This window comes from Anolis sagrei, chromosome 1 (genome assembly GCF_037176765.1).
Source record: "Anolis sagrei isolate rAnoSag1 chromosome 1, rAnoSag1.mat, whole genome shotgun sequence".
NCBI classification, from domain to species: Eukaryota; Metazoa; Chordata; class Lepidosauria; order Squamata; family Dactyloidae; genus Anolis; species Anolis sagrei.
In genome coordinates, this window is record NC_090021.1 from 219,657,041 (window position 1) to 219,678,767 (window position 21,727).

General features: G+C 39.3%; 1 protein-coding gene across 8 annotated transcripts in view; it reads right to left on the reverse strand.

Annotated features, from left to right (window-relative positions):
• Nucleotides 1-21,727, reverse strand: part of KALRN (kalirin RhoGEF kinase) — a 607,994-nt gene that overhangs the window by 229,203 nt on the left and 357,064 nt on the right. For all 8 annotated transcript variants that reach the window (XM_067473328.1, XM_067473327.1, XM_060774943.2 and 5 more), the window contains exon 10: nt 10,760-10,882. In XM_067473328.1, coding sequence (XP_067329429.1) covers nt 10,760-10,882 — 123 coding nt within the window. The remainder of the gene's footprint in view (nt 1-10,759; nt 10,883-21,727) is intronic.

Sequence of the window (21,727 nt, forward strand, 5' to 3'; positions counted from 1 at the left end):
CACCTACAAGCCCTCCCCCCAAAGAAGAAGTCTGTCAGTAACTAGTGCTAGACACTCCATCCTATGAGGCAGCATGCATTTTCAGCTACAGATGCAGGAACAATAAGATATTGCTCTTCCCAGTAGGCAGAAAAATATCAGTTGTTTATCAGGATGAAGATCCAAGATCAAAATCACTCTGTTTGTGACTTTCCCTTAGGTATCCGATATCCCATCTTTGAGGAAGATTCTGAGGAAGTAAGGCACTGAGATGTATTGTTCTTGCTGGGTCATGTCGGGTTCTGTACAGTTGCAAGCTGGCTCTCATGTCAGTGGTGGGGTGAACAAGCTCCAGATGTTAGTCTTAATGTTATAGGAGCTATCTAGGAGCGGAACCCCCAGACCCCCCAAAATTAATTACCATGGCAGCACCTTTAAAATCATATTAAAACCTCTCACACACATCACAGCAACCACCAGTTAAATGTGAATGTACACAAGCAGCCCAGTCTCACAGTAGGTAAGGCAGAGACTGTCAAGACCTCAAAGGTTCTGCCTCATGTATTTCCCCACTAACAAGAGTTGTCATTTCAGCAAGGGATTGCAGTTAACTGAGGCATTCAAAAATCAGACAGAACCTGTTTTACCAGTGCTCTACCCTGGCTGCATGTTGTCTGGAGCATCCAGGGTCAGTTTCCAAGGAGGGACCTGCCTCTGACTCTGCATCTCATGCAGAAGCTGTAAGATAGAGGTGGACAACTTTGTATCATAGACTGCAACTTCTGTTGATTTGCTGGCTGGGGCTGATGGGGCTTAGATGTGCTGACAAAAATATATAGAGATCCAATTGTTTTCTGCCCCTCTAATATGGAATCAGCCTGAGATTCCCAGGTTGATAGGAGTGCAAGTTCCCAAGATGCAGAAGAGTGCCAATTTTTTCCCTGTAGCAGAGTGACTTGTGCCTATCTGCTCAGGCTGAAACATAGCCTTGGAAACATGACTCAGGACTTGGCTAGTCAATGTCAGAAACATAATGTTATTGTTTGGTCTCATACATAAAAGGAACCCTCACTTTCTCAATCAGTTCCTCCACCTATCCCAACACTTAATAGAATTCAAGAAAAATTCAAATTGTAAGGGCCTTGTGAACCATCAAGTCCAGCTCCTTGTTCAGTACAGGGTTTCCAACTGAAGCATCCACAGATGCCCAGCCTCTTTTTGAAGATGTCCAGAAAGGTAGACCTCACTACCTTCCTATTCATTTAATTCAATTGCTGAATCATCCTCAATGACAAGAAGTTCCTTATAATGTTCAATCGAAATCTCCTCTCTTGTAACTTAAAATAAATTACTACCCCATGGATTATTTTTTGCAGGTATATAACTTTGGATAATATTTACAAGTTAATCTTTAGCATCTGAAATAAAAAGTTTCTTCTTTCTACACCCCATTGCCTACAATCGATCAACATGTAACAATGATCAATGGGCTAATAAAAAGCCATTCATCATAAGATTAAAGATGGATTGCACATTTCCAGACACAGCTGGGCCCTCCTTTACAGCCCCTGGGGAAGCAGGTATACACCAATCCCCAGGCAAAACATTTGACATCCTCCTTGGGAGGTTAAGGAAGCCAGAGATGGGAGGCTCTATCCCTTTTTGGTCAGCAAGACACATGGGATTAAATTCAAGAGTAAGAGAATTTACAGAGAAGCAGAAAGGATGGAATTTCATTGTATTTCCCTGGTGGGTGTTCTTCTCTGCTATTCTCATCATATGCACATCAGTCCGTGAAATCAGATGAAAGAGCATGCACATATCAACCAAGAGAATAGGATACATATTTTCAAAGAAAACCACCTTGCTGTATTATTAACTGCCGACAGGTGCACACAGTGTATAGGCATTAGGTAATAGTGGTGATGCAGGTTAGTAAAATAAGACGTCCTGATTCTCAGGATTTATGTGACGAGTCAAGAAGAGTCATAGTCCCAATGGCTAATTCAAAAAGCCTGTCCAATGAAAATTTACTCTAGACATCATAGATTCTTAAAAAGTCACACAATGGTCTGCAAGAGGATTTGGTGGGAGCAGGTTCTAAATTATTACTGAAAGAAGATGGAGGAAGGTGGGAAAGACCCTTCATCTTGGAATTGAGAAGCCAAATAACACAGTGATCAGGAAGAATTGTTCTTAGCCCAAATAGATTGCATCCCTACTGGGTATTTTTTTCTATGTATTGATTGTAACGTGCACACATAGTTGTATACAGGTGGTCCCTGAGTTACAAACATCCAACTTACAAATGACTAATAGTTAAGAAAGGGAGGAGACAACAGGGAGGGAGAGAAATGTACCCCTAGAAAGGGAAATACACTCTTGGAAGACTTACCATGGGGAAAAAGTGTCTCTATCGAAGATTCATCACTAATCCTTGTTTCCAAAACAAGCCAATTTTTTCAAAATCTATTTATGTTTTGTTCGTAACTTGGGGACTACTTGTATATTGTTTTGTTTGATTGTTTCCAATATATCAAAACTATCAGTGTTATAGTTTGTAGAGCAAAACAAAGTATAATGACAGTATCTATATGTTATTTTCTAATAACTGAAGATGGCCACAGATCTATTGGGAAAAGATGCCTTTGAGTACGTAAATGAACATGAATCTAAAATTCTAACTCCCATTTTTACTTGCAAGTTTTGCCAATCTTTCTATTTTCTTGATCGTATTTTTAATTACATTTGATACAAAATTTACAGAACAGGTTAAATTATCCTTGCTTGAATTTCTATGTATTTCTGTCCTTTGTCCCCCTACATTAGTGGCAACAGATGAAAACTGTAAGGCTGTGTCTGCATCAGCACTTGTTACATTTCATTTCATTCTCAGTCCCTTATAAATATAGAAAACCAATCTTATACTTTAAGACCAAGTATATTTTCCCCTGAATTTCATACCCACTTTTATTTTGCTTTTAAAAACACTTTAAAGTGATAAAAACTGAATCTGTGTAATTGACCTCATGCAATTATCCATTTCATAAGCAAGAAACAAAATTGCAAAGTTTGCCGGTTTCTGGGAACATGAAATAGACAGGATTTTAACCTGCCAGCAGTAAAATTAACAAGATGTCTAGACAAAGAATGGATGTATTTAGAGGAAATCCTATCCCCTTGCCAGTGGCTACCTGTTACTATTCAAACAATGTTTTTCTGATCTTGATCTAAAAGGAGGCCACTGGGTCAACGTCTGGAAGAGCCAGAAGTCTATGTAATGGCAGAAGACTGCCATCTACAGGACCAGAACTCTTGTTGCAACAATGTAGTAACAGTGAAGCCACGGACCATATTTTAGTTCTTGCGGACCACTCATGATCCACAGACCACAGCTTGTGGACCACCACTCTAGGGCTTCCAGTGTGATTCTGTGGCATGTTTCTGGTCCACATATAGTCAAAATATAGGGTTTGCCATGGTTTTATGCATTCATGGTTGGGGGGGGGGGGGTCTTGGAAGATAGCCCTCCACAGGGGTTGTAGTGTGTATTTATGTGTAACTGAACGATCCGATGCCAAATAATTAGTGCCTGCACTGTGACATTTTGTCTTATTTAAACTGCTCTGATGACATATGCCCTACCAAATATGTTTTACTGTTTTCCTGAGGAAACAATTTCCTGTTGTCTTATCTGCTTTGCTCCTTTGGTTATTTAATTTGAACACTTAGTTATAAGTAGGGATGTCATGACAGTTTGTTCTAGCCTGGCTCAGATTCAAACCCCAGGGGAATCAGAACTCCAAGTCAGTCGCAACCTTTCCAACTTCTGATGTTCCTTTTCTCAACAATCAAAACAAAACACTTAGAAAAATAAGTGAGTCTTGTTTTTTCTCCAGCCCCAGCTTAAGCAAATGCTTCACTAATTTGCAGTTGGGGGTGGGGATATGGCATAGGAAAAATGTGGAGGGAGAAAGGACTGACCCTGAGGGGAACTCGTAGAAGCAAGAACCCACCCATCTCCAACATATAAACTTCACTTTTGATCCTGTAAGATTTCCACCCACCAAGTCCATCTCCATGTAAGCAAACCAAGCAAAACAAATTCACCAGTATTGGTGAACCACCACAAATAATAGATGTTCTTATTTGCATTCAATTATTTTAGAAAATTAGTGAAGTAGCTATGAAGTTACATGAGATTGTGACTTCATAGAAAGACTATGGCAATTTATTTTCATGGTAAGAATGCTGTGTATGACTTTAGAATATCTCGTGGGTACATATATACGTATTTTTAAAATTCGCCCAACCCCAACATCTGATCTCTGCATTTTGCAATGCTAGTTGTTACTGTTGTTGCTTGCCCTCAAGTCATTTCTGACCTATGGCAACCCTATCATGGTTTTGGGGAGGTGAGTGGCAAGATTTGCTCAGAAGTTACCTTTATGGAAGTCTGAGAGAGTATGACTTGCCCAAAGTCATCCAGTGGGTTTCCATCAAACCCTGGTCTCCAAAGCAACAGCCCAACACTCAAACTAGTAAGCATGCTGGCTAAAGCAATGGGTACTATTTTCACAAGCTTAAATCTTTGATAAATTGCTAGTTTCCCACCAGATACTCCTAGTGATCCACATAGCATTTTAAAATTGCACTTTAGCCCCTAAAACGAGTAAATAGATTCTGGAGAAAGTAATGAAAGATAAGACACAAATCAAGCTGCTACTGAAGTCAGTGGAGGAATCTGGTAATTAACTTCAGTTCAATAAGTTGTATTCTGGATCAATGGAGCAAAATATTTAAACTAGAAAATCTGAGTAATGATTTTATTTTATTTTTAAAACCCTTCCTTTATCCAAACATTTGACCCTTAGTTTTGGATTGATATTACTTTTTAGATTTCTTATGTTTGGCTTGTGTCCCTATGTGTAGAAAGGAGACACAATGAATTTCTCGTTTCCTCTTGCTTGGCACAAGCAGACTTGGAGGATGCTGAGCACAGCAGTAGGAAATCCCTTGTGTTCCAATTATTTCCTTGCCACAGTCTTTCCTATCTGCCAACATGAAGACAGCAGAAGAGACAGGAGGATGCTTGCCTCCTACAGCTCCCTTGTCATTGATGTACAGAAACTTACGGTCAGTTTCCAAAATTGCATGGTTTACACCTAGTAAATGTATGTAGCTTTTCTAATTTGGGATAGGCAAGCCTTTAGCAATTGTCAAAGGCTGTCACTGCTGGAATCACTGGAGTGTTGTGTGGCTTCCAAGCTATATGGCCGTGTTCTAGCAGCATTGTCTCCAGGCATTTCACCTGCATCTGTGGCTGGCATCTTCAGAGGATCTGAAGTTGAATCTGAGATATAGCTCCTCTGAAGATGCTGTTAGGGAGATCCTCCCAAAATAGCAGTGCATCCAAAACTACAAACAGGATACTTAATTGAGCAGCCAGCTCACAGCATGTAGAAAGGCAAAGTGTTGTGTGGCTGCAAAAGAATTTTTGAGCTTAGCAGGCAAAGATGCAGAGATCTATCTTTAAAGTTACCCAAAAGGTTTATTTACAAATAGGAACCACATTCCTTGATAGAAAAGAATTGGGTCTAAGCTTCTAACTTCATAACTTCTAAGTTCCAAAAACAAGAGGAAAAACCTCCAAACACTACATCTTTTCAAACAGAGTAGAGGGAGGTCTGAGTACAAGGATGAAAAAAGCAGATGTCTTAAGCAGAAGCATGCAACTTGAAGAGTATCCATTTTACACCATCAATCAGGAGGGGAGGGGAGAGAGGGGGGGCACACACAAATAGGTACATTTCAACTGACATTCTAGAGTCGGGGGGAGGGATTCCCTCAGCTTGTTCTAAAGCTAACTAATTGTTCCTCATTGAGGACTGCAGACTTGGGCAATGTGGGGTTGGATTCCAACAGATGCCAGCCACAGATGCAGGTGAAACATCAGGACAAAATACTGCTAGAACACGGCCATATAGCCCGGAAACCACACAACACTCCTTTACTAATTGCTGCCATACTAACATTGTCAGCAGCAGCATCAGATGATGAAGATGAGGGTGATGTCATTTTGGACCTGGGCATCTCAGATTGTGTGTCAAAAGAAAACTATATTTATGTGTATCTCCAAAAAGAAGACTTGTGATTTGTAGAAACTTTTTTATTAATAATATTTAGAGTCATCTCTCTGTATCCACAGATTCTATGTCAAATTCAATTATCAATTGAAAATATTTTTAAAACTATAAAAAGTAAACCTTGATTTTGTCATTTTCTATCAGTGACACCATTATATTTTATATGGGACTTGAGCATCTATGGATATCCGTATTCATGAGGGGCCCTGGGACCAAATCCCAGTAGATGTTAAGGGCCCTTTATCTCCCAGCCTCCCAGATATCCCAAGGAGGGCTCTAGACAGACATTAGATGGCCATCTCATGTTTTGTTTTGTTTTTTTATCATATCAGAAGCAACTTGAGAAACTGCAAGTCTCTTCTGGTGTGAGAGAATTGGCCATTTGCAGAGATGTTGCCCAGGAGACGCCCAGATATGTTACCATACTGTGGGAGGCTTCTCTCATTTCCCCACATGGGAAGCTGGAGCTGACAGATGGGAGCTCACTCCGCCTCACAGATTTGAACCGCCAACCTTCAGCAGTTCACCTGGCACAAGGGTTTAACCCATTGTCCCACCGCGGCTCCACATCTCGTGGTAATGCTTTAGCTTTCTGTTCCTGTTCGATGAGGTATTAGACTAGCTAACCTCTCAAATCTTTCTCTCTATGATTCTGTGAAAGATTTCTACAACAGAGGTTTTAAAACTGCTTCTTTTAGAGATACTGGAATACACCCCTTTTGACTAACCATTCATAGTTTCACCATTCAATTGTTTAGCCCTCCCTTGGAAGCTGTAATCAGACAGAATGGGTACTGATCTTGAAAAGAAATGGCTGTCTCCAAGCTACTTGTCCAAAACCATCCATCAAAATGAGACAACTGCCTGCTTCAATTACCTTTACAAAATCTACTCTCCATATGGAGTCAAAACGCATATGAGTTAATTTCTTTTGCCCTTTAATCACAACCATTTTGGGGGGGTTCCTCCTCTGTATTCTGAGGGCTATAAAGCAACATCTTGACCACCTAAAATTCCAACACCATTGTGGGCAGCAAAAAACAGTCTCTTTTTTGTTATCATGGCATGTGGAGTAGATCCTAAAACAGGCCCTGCACCGTGACTGAACTGGTTTGTTCCAAATCTTTCTCCATTATCACTTCTTAACTTTGCAATATGTATACTTTGCAATTTGTACTTGGTTTTACATAGTTGTAAATCACGCTGATCCTATGAAGTTTAAAGTAAATTGTTTTAAAAGAGAAATTAAAGCTTGCGAAAACTGCCACTTCTATAGTATATTATTGAACTACACAAATGTCCTGAAATATAGTTTCTTCTCATCACTTTTATTCATATTAATCTTGAGAAAGAACTACATTCAAAATTTGTTAAACTAAACTCAAAACACACCATTGACAATGTGAGGTCGAAAGCTTTCATGACCAGAATCATTGGGTTGCTGTGAGTTTTCCAGGCTGTATGAAGATACAGCCTGGAAAACTCACAGCAACCCACACCATTGACATATGAAGGTTTCTTTCTCCCTCCCCCCTCCTTTCCTTCCTTGTGAAATTGTACATTTGTTATGTTAATTGTTTAATTTTTGATAATGACCTGGCTTTTTACTAGAGCTTTTGATCTTCGTTAATTTTATCAATATCTGTATGTATGTATTTTTATCCTTTACAATTTTATCTTGTAAATCGCCTAGAGCATCTTGGATGGAGGGTGATTAATAAGTAAGATGATGATGATGATGATGATGATGATGATGATGATGATAATGTGTTATTACTTTTGATGTAGATGTGGTTATGTTTTGGGTGTGGGTGGGTTGGTTTATTTGACCTGGTCTAGTTTTTTACAGCACTGAAAGTTTGCCGATATTTGTTGTTAACCATCCTTCTTCTTCTTCTTCTTCTTCTTCTTCTTATTATTATTATTATTATTATTGGAGCCCTCAGTGGCACAATGAGTTAAACCTTTGTGCCAGCAAGACTGAAGACCGACAGGTCACAGGTTTGAATCCGGGGAGAGTGGGGATGAGCTCCCTCTATCAGCTCCAGCTCCACATGCGGGGACATGAGATAAACCTCTCACACGGATGGTAAAAACATCAAAACATCCAGGCATTCCCTGGGCAACATCCTTGCAGATGGCCAATTCTCTCACACCAGAAGTGACTTGAAGTTTCTCAAGTCACTCCTAACACAAAAAAGTATTAATATTAGTATTAATGTTGCCCTAACATTTGTTCCTTTCTGCCTGTTCTTTCTGTCTTTCTTTCCAAATAAAATGAAAGGTAATTTTCAAAATATTTATATCAAAACAGAAGGTGCATTCTGCGGTTTCCACTAGAAATATGGCAATAATTTCCTATATACTTTTATTTTATTACAGACAATTGTGGACTAAATATTATTGTTCACACACCAGTGCAAAAACAGAATTGTCTTGAATATTGTTTTACTTTAATAAGGGAAGATAGAAATACTGATAATAAATTATATGATTACATGTCTGTATAAATAAATAAATAAAGATCAATCTCTTGTCAAGGTCATCCACGGATCCATTTCTTTCTCCTCCCCCACTTCTACAGATTAAGACATGCTCAGGAGGCCCCAGTTTATCCCAAGCAAAGAGCAGGTGCATTGCAGAAAGAGGCTTTGAGAACAGCTGGAGGTAATTCACAGAAGTGAACAGAGCCTTGCTGCAAGGAAGTAAACACAGACACAGACACACTCTTGAAAAAAGCCCGTAATGCTCTCCCACTGAGCAATTTACCAGCATCTGTATCTTCTGTTCTCATTTGGCACCAGCTACCACCTTCAGACTACACTGTGCTCTGAGTAATAACAGCATTACTTAATAGCCTAATGTGTGAAATTGATGAGACTATCATGCTGCAGGGACATTTTATTTATGGCTTCCTCAAAAATTACTGAAACGGAAAGCTTTACGTTAACGTTGGAAAAGGATGCTATATGAGGTTTGCAGTTACTGGCACAGTGACATAGGAAGCCTCATTGTGGTGAACATGTGGTACGTTAGCAAGAGGGGATGAACTTGACTGGCACTCACTTACCTTTATATCCTTTTCAAAACCACTGTTGGCTCCCTCCCCCAATAGGTCGATATTCCCCTTTTCTCTAGAAGTCGCTTTCACCCCACATAGATCATAACCATTGAACAGCCACAAAAGAAGTATATCTTTATGGGTTGTCTAATTAGTCTCGCTAAATTGTTTTTATTTTAATTTATGCGTAACATCAACTGCAAGCAGCCACTGGTGTCATTTCACGGAAGCCGCTGGCTTGTTGTTGTTGTTGTTGTTGTTGTTTTATTTCTTACAATCCTCCCTTCCACATAGATCTTCCCATTCACCTACAAAACCAGCTTTGATAATCTGAGGAAACCTATATTCAGAGCCAATTTTGAGTGCTGAAGCTGGAGAGAGAGGATACTGGATACAGGCTATGCTTTAACAAAAGAATAAACTGTGAAATTTGCACATTGTATGTACTGTACAATTATCCAGTGATAAACCAACGATAACACACTTTTATGCATTTGGTTAAATGTCCATCTGTAATATGCTTGGAAGTGAATAGGAGATTATTACCATCCATTTGCTACCAAATGGACATCCAGAGAAGCCAAAGGAAGCAGTAAAATTCATTTTACAGTTTTGTAGAGACTAGAGACCATCAGTTTTCCAAACATTATAAGCGTGCCTCCCACCCCTCCATGGAAGCCCTGAAGCCATTCCACCACCAACAATATCTACTCCTTTGCTTGCTTCCCTTCCATTTTGTTGCTAGCAGTGTGGACAAAGTAATCCATATCAAGATGGGGGAAATGAAAACTGGGATGTGTAGTTGTGCTTGCACACATATAAGCTTCAACCTGAATCACAACACTTGCAAGTCATGAGATCACAAAAATTGCACATCCCATTGTACATCAAAACAAATGATGACTTCACCTTATTCTTGTTCAACAGTAAGCAGCCAATAAGAGACAGTGGACCATAGACAGATGATGAGTTTTAGGGATGCTTAAGTAATTAAAAAATAAGCCCAGAGGAATTCAGAATGTATGTTATGGGAAGCATCAATTAAGGAGAGGCATGCTTGGGTCTACTTATTGCTATAAATGCCAACAAAGAGATAAGTTAATTCTGACATTAAAACAGAAAGTATAAGTAAGGAAAATAGAACTAAATTAAGGGACATGATGGTATCTTTCAGCTTGTAAGCCAGTCTCCTTAGGGATATGAGAAAAAGAACAAAAGAGCATTCAGATGATTGCATATTCTGTGTTGACTAATAGAGCTGCATAATGGTAGCTGGGAGGGTGACAAGCCTCATGGGATTCTAAGTGATAACTAAGAGATTCAAAGGCAGTGTTTCCCAAACTCTGTTCTTCCGAGTTTTGGACTTCAGCTCCCATCCACTTCACCACAACCCAACTCCCTTAAAGTCAGAATGACAGTTTTGCTTCACCTAGCATTAATTCCTCAGGTCACCTCAAGCTCTTTTCTAAGATGCATGAGCTTAAATCGATTCTCACCCCCATATCTACAAGTATATTTTATTTCACATCATTTGTCTGTCAATACAAGTTGCTCCCATCTTTCACCCTCTTACCTGTGCGACTTCTTCAAAATCATCATGTCTTTTCTGAAGAGCTCTTGCCCTATGAAGGGATTTTCCGACCCCAGTGTGTTTACTAAGAAAGGCCTCCCCATGGTTTTCAATCCAGTCCAGCACCTAGGCAGAAAAGAAAAGAAAAATCTAATGATCTTCTATGGTTTTTAAAAAATGATCTGAATGTCCATAGATATTAACAGCACAACATCTTATGGACTCCATAGCCTGCGGAGTCTAGCTGCAGAAAGATTCAATGCTTTTTCTGAGCCAAACCCAATGAAAGCCATAGGAAAATGATTTTCACTGTTTACTGATAAACTGCCACTGGTGAATGGTTGTCATCTGTTATTTCAGTCATACATAACATGGATTTCTTGATGATCACTCAATGTTTTATAACAGAAATGTTGAAGGCAGTGATTTCATGGCTGGAATCACTGGGCTGCTGTGAGTTTTCTGTACTGTATGGCGAAGATCCAGAAGCATTCTCTCCTGCTTTGAATTGCTGGGTTTTAAAACAGAAACAACAACCCACCCCTTTGTCACCTGGAAGAGACATTAGCAGTATGTTTCCCTTATATGCAAGTCCCAATAAAAAAGAACGCCTTCCTTGGATGCACAGTGACTCAATTCACACAGATCTCAACCAAGACAAAATATTTAAATAAATCTGAGGTGGGAGGGAAAGAACACACTGTAGCTAAGGGCAGGGTAAGAGTGTTATTTGGCCATTTAATGTGGCCTGCTGAGGACCCTAAACCTTATAACATGGTGAGACGAAAGCCTTTTCAAGTAACATCCTATCCAGTGTAACTGATTCCATTGAAAACAAAGTGACTGTTGATTTAAAGGATTCTACTTCTAAAAACATATCAGTTAACCTCCAGCTGTCTAGTAGAAAAGACATCACCCAAACAGGAAAATGTAAGCTAGCAAAAACATACCTCTGTTATTATAAAGTGTCTATTTTCAAAGATGCAGTATAAATGTTGGCATACATAGAGACAACTTCAGCTGAAATTGTCATACAATAAATGTTGTATCAGTCAAGTAGATGTAGCCAGAAATATTGGGGTTTTTCCCCCTTTACTGAGACCACTGGCTTTTTCCAACTGACATGGTTACCTCTTTTTCAAGAAGTCAATAGACACTTGAAGTCATGAACAGAGAGAGCTCACCAAATATCGGATAAACAGGAGCAGAAAGGCAATAGGAACCTGGACTGTAAGTGTTCCATCCCAAAAACAACCATTAGGATAAACATCAAGAATTCCTCCTTTAAAACTCTGACGTCTGAGGAGCTGTCTTACTTTGTAGAACATCAATGTTTCTCAACCTGTGACTAAACACCATAGAGAGAGATTTTTACAGAACCTCAACCTCCCTAATTTATGCAATTTCAGTTTAAAAAAAAAAACCTGCCATTGCAATTTGCTGCTGAAATTCAAAAACAGGCAATAAAATGTGCTCTAATTGGTGGAACAATTAACTTCATGCTGTACTTCATTTTAGTTCAGTGCTTCTCAACCTTTTTTTTTTTGACTAGGGACCACTTTGACCAGGGACCACTCTCCAACAGTAGTACCAAAAAGGTTACAAATTAGTTTTGGTCAATTTTAGATTTGGTTTGGTTATTTAGGGTGCTGATTCAGAAAACTGCATTGGATAGAACACATCAGTTCTAGTTTCTGATACAGAACATATGCCATCCCGTAGTCGCCATCTGCTCACCCACAGAAAGCCGTATTTAATAATCTAGAGCTGTGGACCTTATTTTAGGTCTCGCAGACCACCAGTGGGCCATGGCCCACAGGTTGGGAACCACTGTTTTAGTTCAATATCAATTGCCAACATCATATTAAAGTCAACCAGAATACTTTTAAAGCTGATGTATATAAAAATATAAATTCAGTGGAAAAGTGAATGTGACTGTGAGATTTTATTGTTAATGAAGAAGCAAAAAGAATTCTTTAATAAAGTAATGTCTTCAAGGATTTGCTCCTAGCTTTGTTCTGTGTCTCCAAGTAGTTTCAAAGTTATGCGTCCTTAGACTGATTTTCTGGGGATGCCAGGCCTGTAGCCAGGATTTCGATTCGGGGGGGGGGGGGCTGAGTTTTTTCGGGGGGGGGGGGCTGAGTCTGAGTGAAAGAAGGTCTACCCTAGCAAACCTTTTGTATCATTACCCCAATACCCCCATGCATATGGGATATATTGAGTATGGTGATCAGATCATGATATGAATAAACATAACAGTTTAAATAATGCACCAGTAAGGTCTTTTCGCAAACCACCATGAGAATTTCGGGGAGGGGGGGGCTGAAGCCACTCAACCCCCCCCCCCCCGGCTACCTGCCTGGGGGATGCAAAAGTGTGACTTGGACAGGATCGTCCAGTGGGTTTTCATGATTCTCCAAATTCTCCAGCCATGATCTTAAGCATATGTGAACATACATATAGGAGAAGACACATATATTCTTTCCCATAAAGGGAATCTTTAACTACATTTTGAATACAATTGAGAACCTGAATCCACTGCATTACAAAGTTTAGAAGAGATATTTTTTTCTGAAGTTGTGATGATTGACTATATTCTAAAATGAACCATATTCCATCACAAATATCTTCTCTGGTGGAAAACATAACATGTGCAGTGTTCCTACCTCCAAGGTACATAAGATGCCCAAATACCAAAATACCTGATAACCTGAAAAAACATATTTTTCTAGAATGCCCCAATTCTCAGCACAGATGTCATGAATGCCAGCTGTTGGCCCCCATATCAGAGGAGAAGAGAATCTAGTCAAGGTCTGCTAATGGAAACTGTTTTAGCATACATTAGATATTTCGGAGATAAGGCTTCCCATGTATTTTCTTCTCTTTAAGAATACTAGCAGCTAGAAGGATGTCCATTTGATTTTTTTTTTTTACTGTTTTCTCAAGACAATCATTCCTTGTACAAACAGGGATGACTGAAAAATATTCTAGCTTACTGTGCTATTACTGAAAATTTTAGTATTTGCCCCTATTTCTTTCCTGTGAAAGTTGTATATCTTCAGTTATAATACAATTCAAGCAAGAAGAAGTTGAAAGAGAGGCCAGATTATTGGAAACTGGTAAGAATTGTTCAGTAAATTATTTTTAAATGTTGTCAGTAGTTTAACTTGATTTTAATGCTGATCACTGGCATGTTTGAATGGCATTTTGTTTGAATTTGTAAGCTATTCTAGTTTTGAGGAAAAGCCAATATATAAATAAAGTTAACAGTAATTATAAGTATTTCTAATTCGGGGGGGGGGGGGGGATTTACATTGTTTGCCAAAATAGAATTTGCCTCTGAGCCTTCTTATGGCAGTATAAGTTTTACCACATCATTGTTACAAAATGCTTATTAGCCACTCCGATCAAGGAAATTATTGATGTGTCCCGATGTCTGTTCCTTTCCAATTATGCCATCGACTTTCACTCACCTATAATTTTACAAGAATGATTATGTGAGATGCTAGCTGGAAAGATAAATGTATATACCTCCTTTTCTCCTCTCTGAATTTCAGAGGACACACTTCATAAAATACACTGCTCATATTTGCAGAATTCAGGACACATAATTTCTCTTCTGGCCATAACCAGCAGAGGGTGCTTCCAGTACACAATTGTTAAATGCACAGCAGAGCCAAAACTATCTATATAGTTTTGGTTTTTGCATGTAAAGGGCTATCCGTGTTCTCTTCCCCACCCCCAGATTTTGGTAGTACCACCAACACTACGATAATGTTTAATTAGTTTAACATTGAGACGATCAAATCTCCAGGCAGATCCTAAAGAGATGTGCCTGGAGAAATTCCACAGCCTCCATCAGCCATCCCTAGCAGCAGCACAGTCCCCAAGTGAGCCCTAAAAGAACAATTCTGGGAAAGCTTTGCTTTGGCTAAAAAGCCTTGTGATTCCCCAGTGGGCCCTAAAGGGACCTACTGGAAGAAGCTGCCTCCTGTTTAGAGAAAGGTTCAGTCCTTCAATAAGGTCGCTCAAAGGCTTCAGTACTTCCCACTGTCTTGCAGATTCCTGACAATGGGATGACACAGGGAAGTGCCCACTGTTGGAGGGAAAGAGACTCCCAAGCTCTTTCTTTGAATTAGAGGAACTGTGGGCGCTTTTAGAGGAAGGAGGGGAAAAGAGCTTCGCAAGTGGCCCAAATTCTAAACTGAAAGGAAAATTGGGCGCATCTACACTGACAACTTAATGTGAATTGAAAACAGTTCAAAAACACGATTTTGTACTGCACTGCACTAATGCGCTCAGGAACACAAATAGAAGGCTTCAAACAAGATAAGCAAAATCATAGGATACTCCGAAGTAAGTATGGATGCTCTGGTGCTCTGTACATGCACACTGCAGAAGGGGAAATTGGGGGGGGGGGGGGGCTGAATCCTTTATGACCATGAACTTGCAGACATTGCAGATCCTACAAACATATCAAAACCGAACTCTCTGGTGCATATAAGCACTGCTCATGCCTTGACCTGTTTCCTGGGCTTGTCATTTTATCAGCTGTAGGTTTGATCTACTTTTGTCCTTAATTAAATGGTCAGTGTAGTTCTGCCATTTAACTTTAGTCCCTGAACTGAAGTCTGAAAGCCTCCAAGGAGTTCAGGGAAAATAGTACATACATAGGAAGAAAGAGCAGTTTTTTTTTTCAACAATGAGGGTTTTCCTCTAGTTCTGTGGTTCCCAACCTTTTTTTTTTTTTACCAGAGACCATTTGACCAGGGATCACTTTGACTAGAGACCAACTGATCAGGGCCCACTTTGGCCAGGGCCCACTCTCCAACATTACTACCAAAAGGGTTACGAATCGGTTTTTGGTCAACTTTAGATGTGGTTTGGGATGCCGATTCAGAAAATTGCATTGGATACACCACGTCAGCTCTAGTTTCTGAAACAGAATATATGCCATGATAAGTGACAGGGAAGGAGTAGCAGGCAGCACGAAAGGAGTGGAAAATAAATAAATAAATAAATAAATAAAGAGAAAGAAGGCTCGCAGACCAGATTTTCGTCCTCGTGGCCCACTGGTGGTCTGCGGCCCACAGGTTGAGAACCACTGCTCTAACTGCATGGTCACTCCATGACATAACACTTTCCCTTTTAAGGAAAAATTAAAAGGAAAAAAGGGGGCTCCACTTATTAATCTAACATCACATGTGCAGAATCCTCACACTTAATGCAGAAATCTCACACTTTCAGAAAGATAGGAGTTTCAGATATGATAATAATGAGAAAACAATAAAAGCAACAGAAAGAAAAACAGCATAAAGGAGACCTATTAAATGCTAATCCTGCATAATGGCCAACACTGCTTCTCAATTCCAATATAATTAAAAGAAAATTCTCCTCTTCTTGCATTTAAAGCCAAAGTTTGAAATAGGGGGAGAAGGGAAGAGAGAATCCATTTGTCACAACAAATGGATTCAATAAAGGCCTATTAATAAGGGGAAAAATAAATATCTAAAGAATATATCATTTGGCTTTTCCTGCCATTAAAGAACTCTAATCGATGAACTCCAAACAACCTAATCTTCTTATTGGCATTTAGAATATTTCTGAAAATATGATATTTGATTTTCTGCAATACTTTCTAAATTCTGGAAAAATTACAAAGGGATAAAGGAGAGATCCTGCAAATGACTCAGCTGGCAACAGAAATAAGATTAGACTCTATGGAGAAATGTAAATCTGTGTCTTTGTTTAATTAGAAAATTTATGGCAAAGAGTCAACAAACTTCAAAAACGAAAAACTTCAAACTTCCAGAAGGGCAAGATGAGACTCCCGCTCAAGATCTGCATGAATTTGGCACAAGACTATAAAACTTGGCAACAGGTCAAAGCTTAGACTTAAAGAAAAGTGGCAGCTCAGTGACAAAACAAGTGAATAAAGTCCGAGATTCCATATCTGGCAATTCCAGGTGGGTCTGATATTTTCGCAAACCAGACATTTGTTCAGAATAGTTATTTTCAACAGTAAAGAAGCGTTTTCCCTCTTGGGAAACCATGTCTCAATGGGCAGTTATTTCCATTATTCATAAGCCACCTTTCAGCCTATAATGGGTGGCTAACAGAATAAGTAGGACATTTAGACCAAACTCATCCTTTTATGTGATTTTGTGCAATTCTCGATGTCACCCGGCCTGATTCTGTATGGTAAAGCACACTCCCCCCTTTTCTACTAGATGGTACTAAGACATCTTATGAAAACATAAATTACTACATTTTCTAACTTGTCTGTGACATAGCAATTTTAAACATTTTTTTAAAACTGTTTGTTCTTAGATGCAGCAGAAATATATCACTCAAGTAAAACAAAGGATTTAAATGCCAGGGGTAAATTTTGCTTCCAAAATAATAAGGTATTTTAATACCATGCTTCAGGTGCTTCATTTGTAGAAATGAAAGTAGTTTTGCCTATTATGTTAACAAGAGCAAAATCAATTCAGAGAGTCATGGACTGAGTACTGGACTATGCCTCTGGAGACCACAGTTTGAATACTCAATTCAGCCATGGAAACCCATTGGGTGACCTTGGGCAAAATACACTCTCTGAGAACCTCATCCCAAAAGGTGCTGGAATCGGCATACATCATGGCAATTCCAGCAACATACATTGGGAGGTGGGGGTGAGCAACCCATTGCCCCATGCCCTGCATCACCCAACTTACCCAAGTCACCATCCCACAGGGGGGAACGTCAACTGCCCGGCTTCCTCAAATCATTCCCAGTAGAACATGGGAAGTCTCCTATGTTGCTGCCATGGCAGCATGCTCCACTTCACCTTCACCTTAAACTTGGAGCCTTGCTGGAAATACCTGTGCATCATGTAATGAGAGCCAGCAAGACCCGTGCTTAAAGGGAGGGCAAAGTGGAGCATGCCACCATGGTAGTCAGTTTTAGAGTGAGGCAAAGGCAAAAGGCCCTCTGAACAGATCATGCCCAGAAAACCCAATGACAGATTCATCTTAGGATTGCCATAAGTCGAAAAAGATTTTAAAGCACAGAATAGAAGAAGTCAACTTTATGAATGGATGAGAATTTCTTCAGATATGGATCAGATATAGGCTATTATAATAAGTAAGACAGCATTTCTCAACCTGGAGGTCGGGACCGCTGTGGTGGGGGTTGCGAGGGGGTGTCAAAGGGGTCACCAAAGACCATTAGAAAACACAAGTACTTTCTGTCGGTCATGGGGGTTCTGTGTGAGAAGTTTGGTCCAGTTCTGTTGGTGGGGTTCAGAATGTTCTTTGATTGTAGGTGAACTATAAATCCCAGCAATTACAACTCCAAAAGTCAAGGTCTATTTTCCCCAAACTTTCCACCAGTGTTCACATTTGGGCCAGATCTATCATTGTTTGAGTCCACAGTGTTCTCTGGATGTAGGTGAATTACAACTCCCAAACTCAAGGTCAGTGTTCACCGAACCCTTCCAGTATTTTCTGTTGGTCATGGGAGTTCTGTGTGCCAAGTTTGGTTCAATTCCATTGTTGATGAAGTTCAGAATGCTCTTTGGTTGTAGGTGAACCATAAATCCCAGCAATTACAACTCCTAAATGTCAAGGTCTATTTCTCCCAAACTCCATCAGTGTTCACATTTGGGTATACCAAGTATTTGTGCCAAGTTTGGTCTAGATCCATCATTGTTTGAGTCCACACTGCTCTCTGGATGTAGGTTAACTACAGCCCCCAAACTCAAGGCCAATGCCCATAAAACCCTTCCAGTATTTTCTCTGGGTCATGGGAGTTCTGTGTGCCACGTTTGGTTCAATTTCATCATTGGTGGAGTTCAGAATGCTTCTGATTGTAGGTGAACTATAAATCCCAGCAACTACAACTCCCAAATGACAAAATCACCCCCCCCCCCCAAAGACCTTACCAGTATTCAAATTTGGATGTATTGGGTATTTGTGCCAAATTTGGTCCAGTGAATGAAAATACATCCTGCATATCAGATATTTACATTACGAAGCATGGCAATAGCAAAATTACAATTATGAAATAACAACTAAAATGTTATAGTTGGAGGTAGCCATAACAAGAGGAACTGTATTAAGGGGTCACGGCATTGGGACGGTTGAGAAACACTGAAGTAAGAGAAGGAGGAGGAAGAAGAAGAGAAAGAAAGGAAGGAAGGAAGGAAGGAAGGAAGGAAAGAAGGAAAGAAGGAAGGAAGGAAGGAAGGAAGGAAGGAAGGAAGGAAGGAAAGAAAGAAAGAAAAGGAAAGAATGGATTAGAATAATGTGATCTAGCATGTTCACTGTAGAGTATCACTTGGAAAGATGCCTCATACCACATCAGGCTATTTTCTCTTTTACTTCACTGCTGTTTACTGTGATTGGCAGCAGCTCTTTCACTGTCTCAAGCCGGCGTCCTGCACAGCACCTGCTATCCAATTCTTTTAACTTCAAATGCCAGAGACATTCCACATGCCGTGGGTGTGCTCTGCCAGTGAGATATGGTGCCTTTTCCACTATAAATGATTTAAATCCCAAATAGAATTAAAATAACCCATCTTGTATTAGCATGCCTTTTCTTTCTGTCTTTGGGTATTAAAAAGCTAGCCACTAACAATAGATATTTTCTACTACAGCTTATGGCTTTAACTTCTGTAACCTTTCTAACATTGTCAAGTGGCTGACATTTCATACTGCCACTGTTACACCAGATATAACTGATCCTTCCCTCTCCAACAGCAGAATGGACAGCCACTGTTAGAGTGTCAGTAGAAGCTCCAATTGCAAAATGAGAAAATAGCCACATCACAAAAACTATCTGACAAATACACAGTTAAAAAATAATTGCACCACTGCCAGGAGGACTCCTGCTCATTTTAATGGAAATTATTAGCCAGTACTCACTCCATTGATTCTGGACATTTCCAACCCTAGGTTTATCATTTTAAACTCATAAGAAATGTCAGTATTTAACCCATTCCTTTAGAAGAAAAAAATTTCTGACTTATGGTGACCCTAAGACAAATCTGTTACAGGGTTTTCTTGGCAAGATTTGTTCAGAAGAGGTTTGCTTTGCCTTTACTATGCTTTAAATTCAGAGCCATTTCAGACATTATTATATCCATGATGAAATTCTCCATGGATATTATATCTGGCTAGCAGGAATGTTGCATATGCTTTACAGCAGGAGTGAGCAACTGAAATGGGAAAACTCACAAACTGGCCCTTGAAAACTCAGAAGTGACAGAGGTCCACTTCTGATTTTGAAAAAAAAGTAGTTTTCTATGTTAAACAATGGGGGACGGACAACAAACTATTTTAAAGAATGTGGGCAATTCACCCTTTGTGAGGCCTGGATCAGTGGGTGATCCAGGGATTATGGAATAATCAAAGGGTGGAAAAACACTCATGTAACACAAAGGAGAAGCTACGCTCACCCCTGTATTTATATACAATACATGCAAGTGTAGCCTACTATGATGAATTACAACACTGAAAGTCTATGCAGAATCCTCCAACTTCAATGTACCCTTCTCTCCATGACAACTTTTCTCAAAATGTGAAAGAACTGGATTTGCAAAGAAAGTCTAGGAAGTAACCCAGGAGCTATTTACAAATCATCTTCTAATTATACTTTGCTTACACTCTCTCCTCTTCCTATGGCACAGTGGTTAGAAATGCATTTCTTCTATAATATCACCCAAGACCTTTAAAAGAAAAATAATGCGTAACCTCTTTACTCCTTGAAGGGAAATGCAACCTTGTAAAGCTATCAACATCCTTTTTCTTCGCACATGTAAATTAATTAGGAAAATTAAGTTCAGCAGCAATCATAACTCTTAAATCATCTTCTTTAGAGTAAACATCAAGCTGAAAAACCTCTTAAAGTCAGCATGCTGGTTGATTTGATAAGTTGGAAATCAAATCTGCAAGGTTTCTGCTTTCTGGTTCATTCATTTATTGATGATTTCTATACATGCCTACTGAGAAATAAACTCCACAGAGTTTATTGCGACATATTCCCAGATAAACTCATCTATGATTAGTTTAAATATCTTAATTTTAAGAGCTGGTTTTACTGACTTTATACAAACTACTAGGCCTGGGTAACAACGGAAAAAATTGTTTCTAAAATCGATTTGTATTTGGGGGATTTTTTTGTTTCGATATTTAAAATAATTACAAAATTTTCCTTTTAAAAAGTTCGATATTTACGAAATTTCGTAAATGGTAAAAAATTAACGAATCGATTTCCGAAACAATAACGAATCGATTCGTTAATGGCGGACGCGACCGCGAAATACGCTAAAAAACCTCCAAAACCTTCTGAAGCTTCCCTCTCCCTCTGTTGTTGACTGTTGGTGTGATATTATAAATTTTTTTCACTAATTAAACCATAAAACTGGCCCAGACATGCGGAAATAATAACGAAACGACCTCAAACCAATAACGAAACGAATACAATATCGAAATACGAAGCATTTACAAAACGTTTTTGAAAATTCGTTTTTTTAAATAATTGCTCCAGAATGGTTCGTTATCGTTTTGTAATTGAAAAAATTAACGAATTATTAACGAATTATGAATTAACGAAACGAAACCGCCCAGCCCTACAAACTACCCTATATCTACGCCATGGTATGAAAGGGCTGGAGAACTCTCTTATGCCATCTAATCCAACATCCTATCTGTTACAGAAAATACTGAGTCATAACATCCCATTCAGATTATTGTCTGGACTCTCTTTGGGCCTTCACTGAAGACGACATCAAGATATTTACACTGCAAGAGCCAGAAATACTTCTACTGTCACACAACTCATATCATCAGGAAGATGCTCCTGATATTAAACCTCCTGAATTCTACAAATTGCTAAAAGGATTACAAGTTGGTCGCTTCTGTCATCCTGTTATGACTGCTATTTTACAAGATCTTTTCCCCTCTTTAAAAATATTTAGTTGTCTTTTTT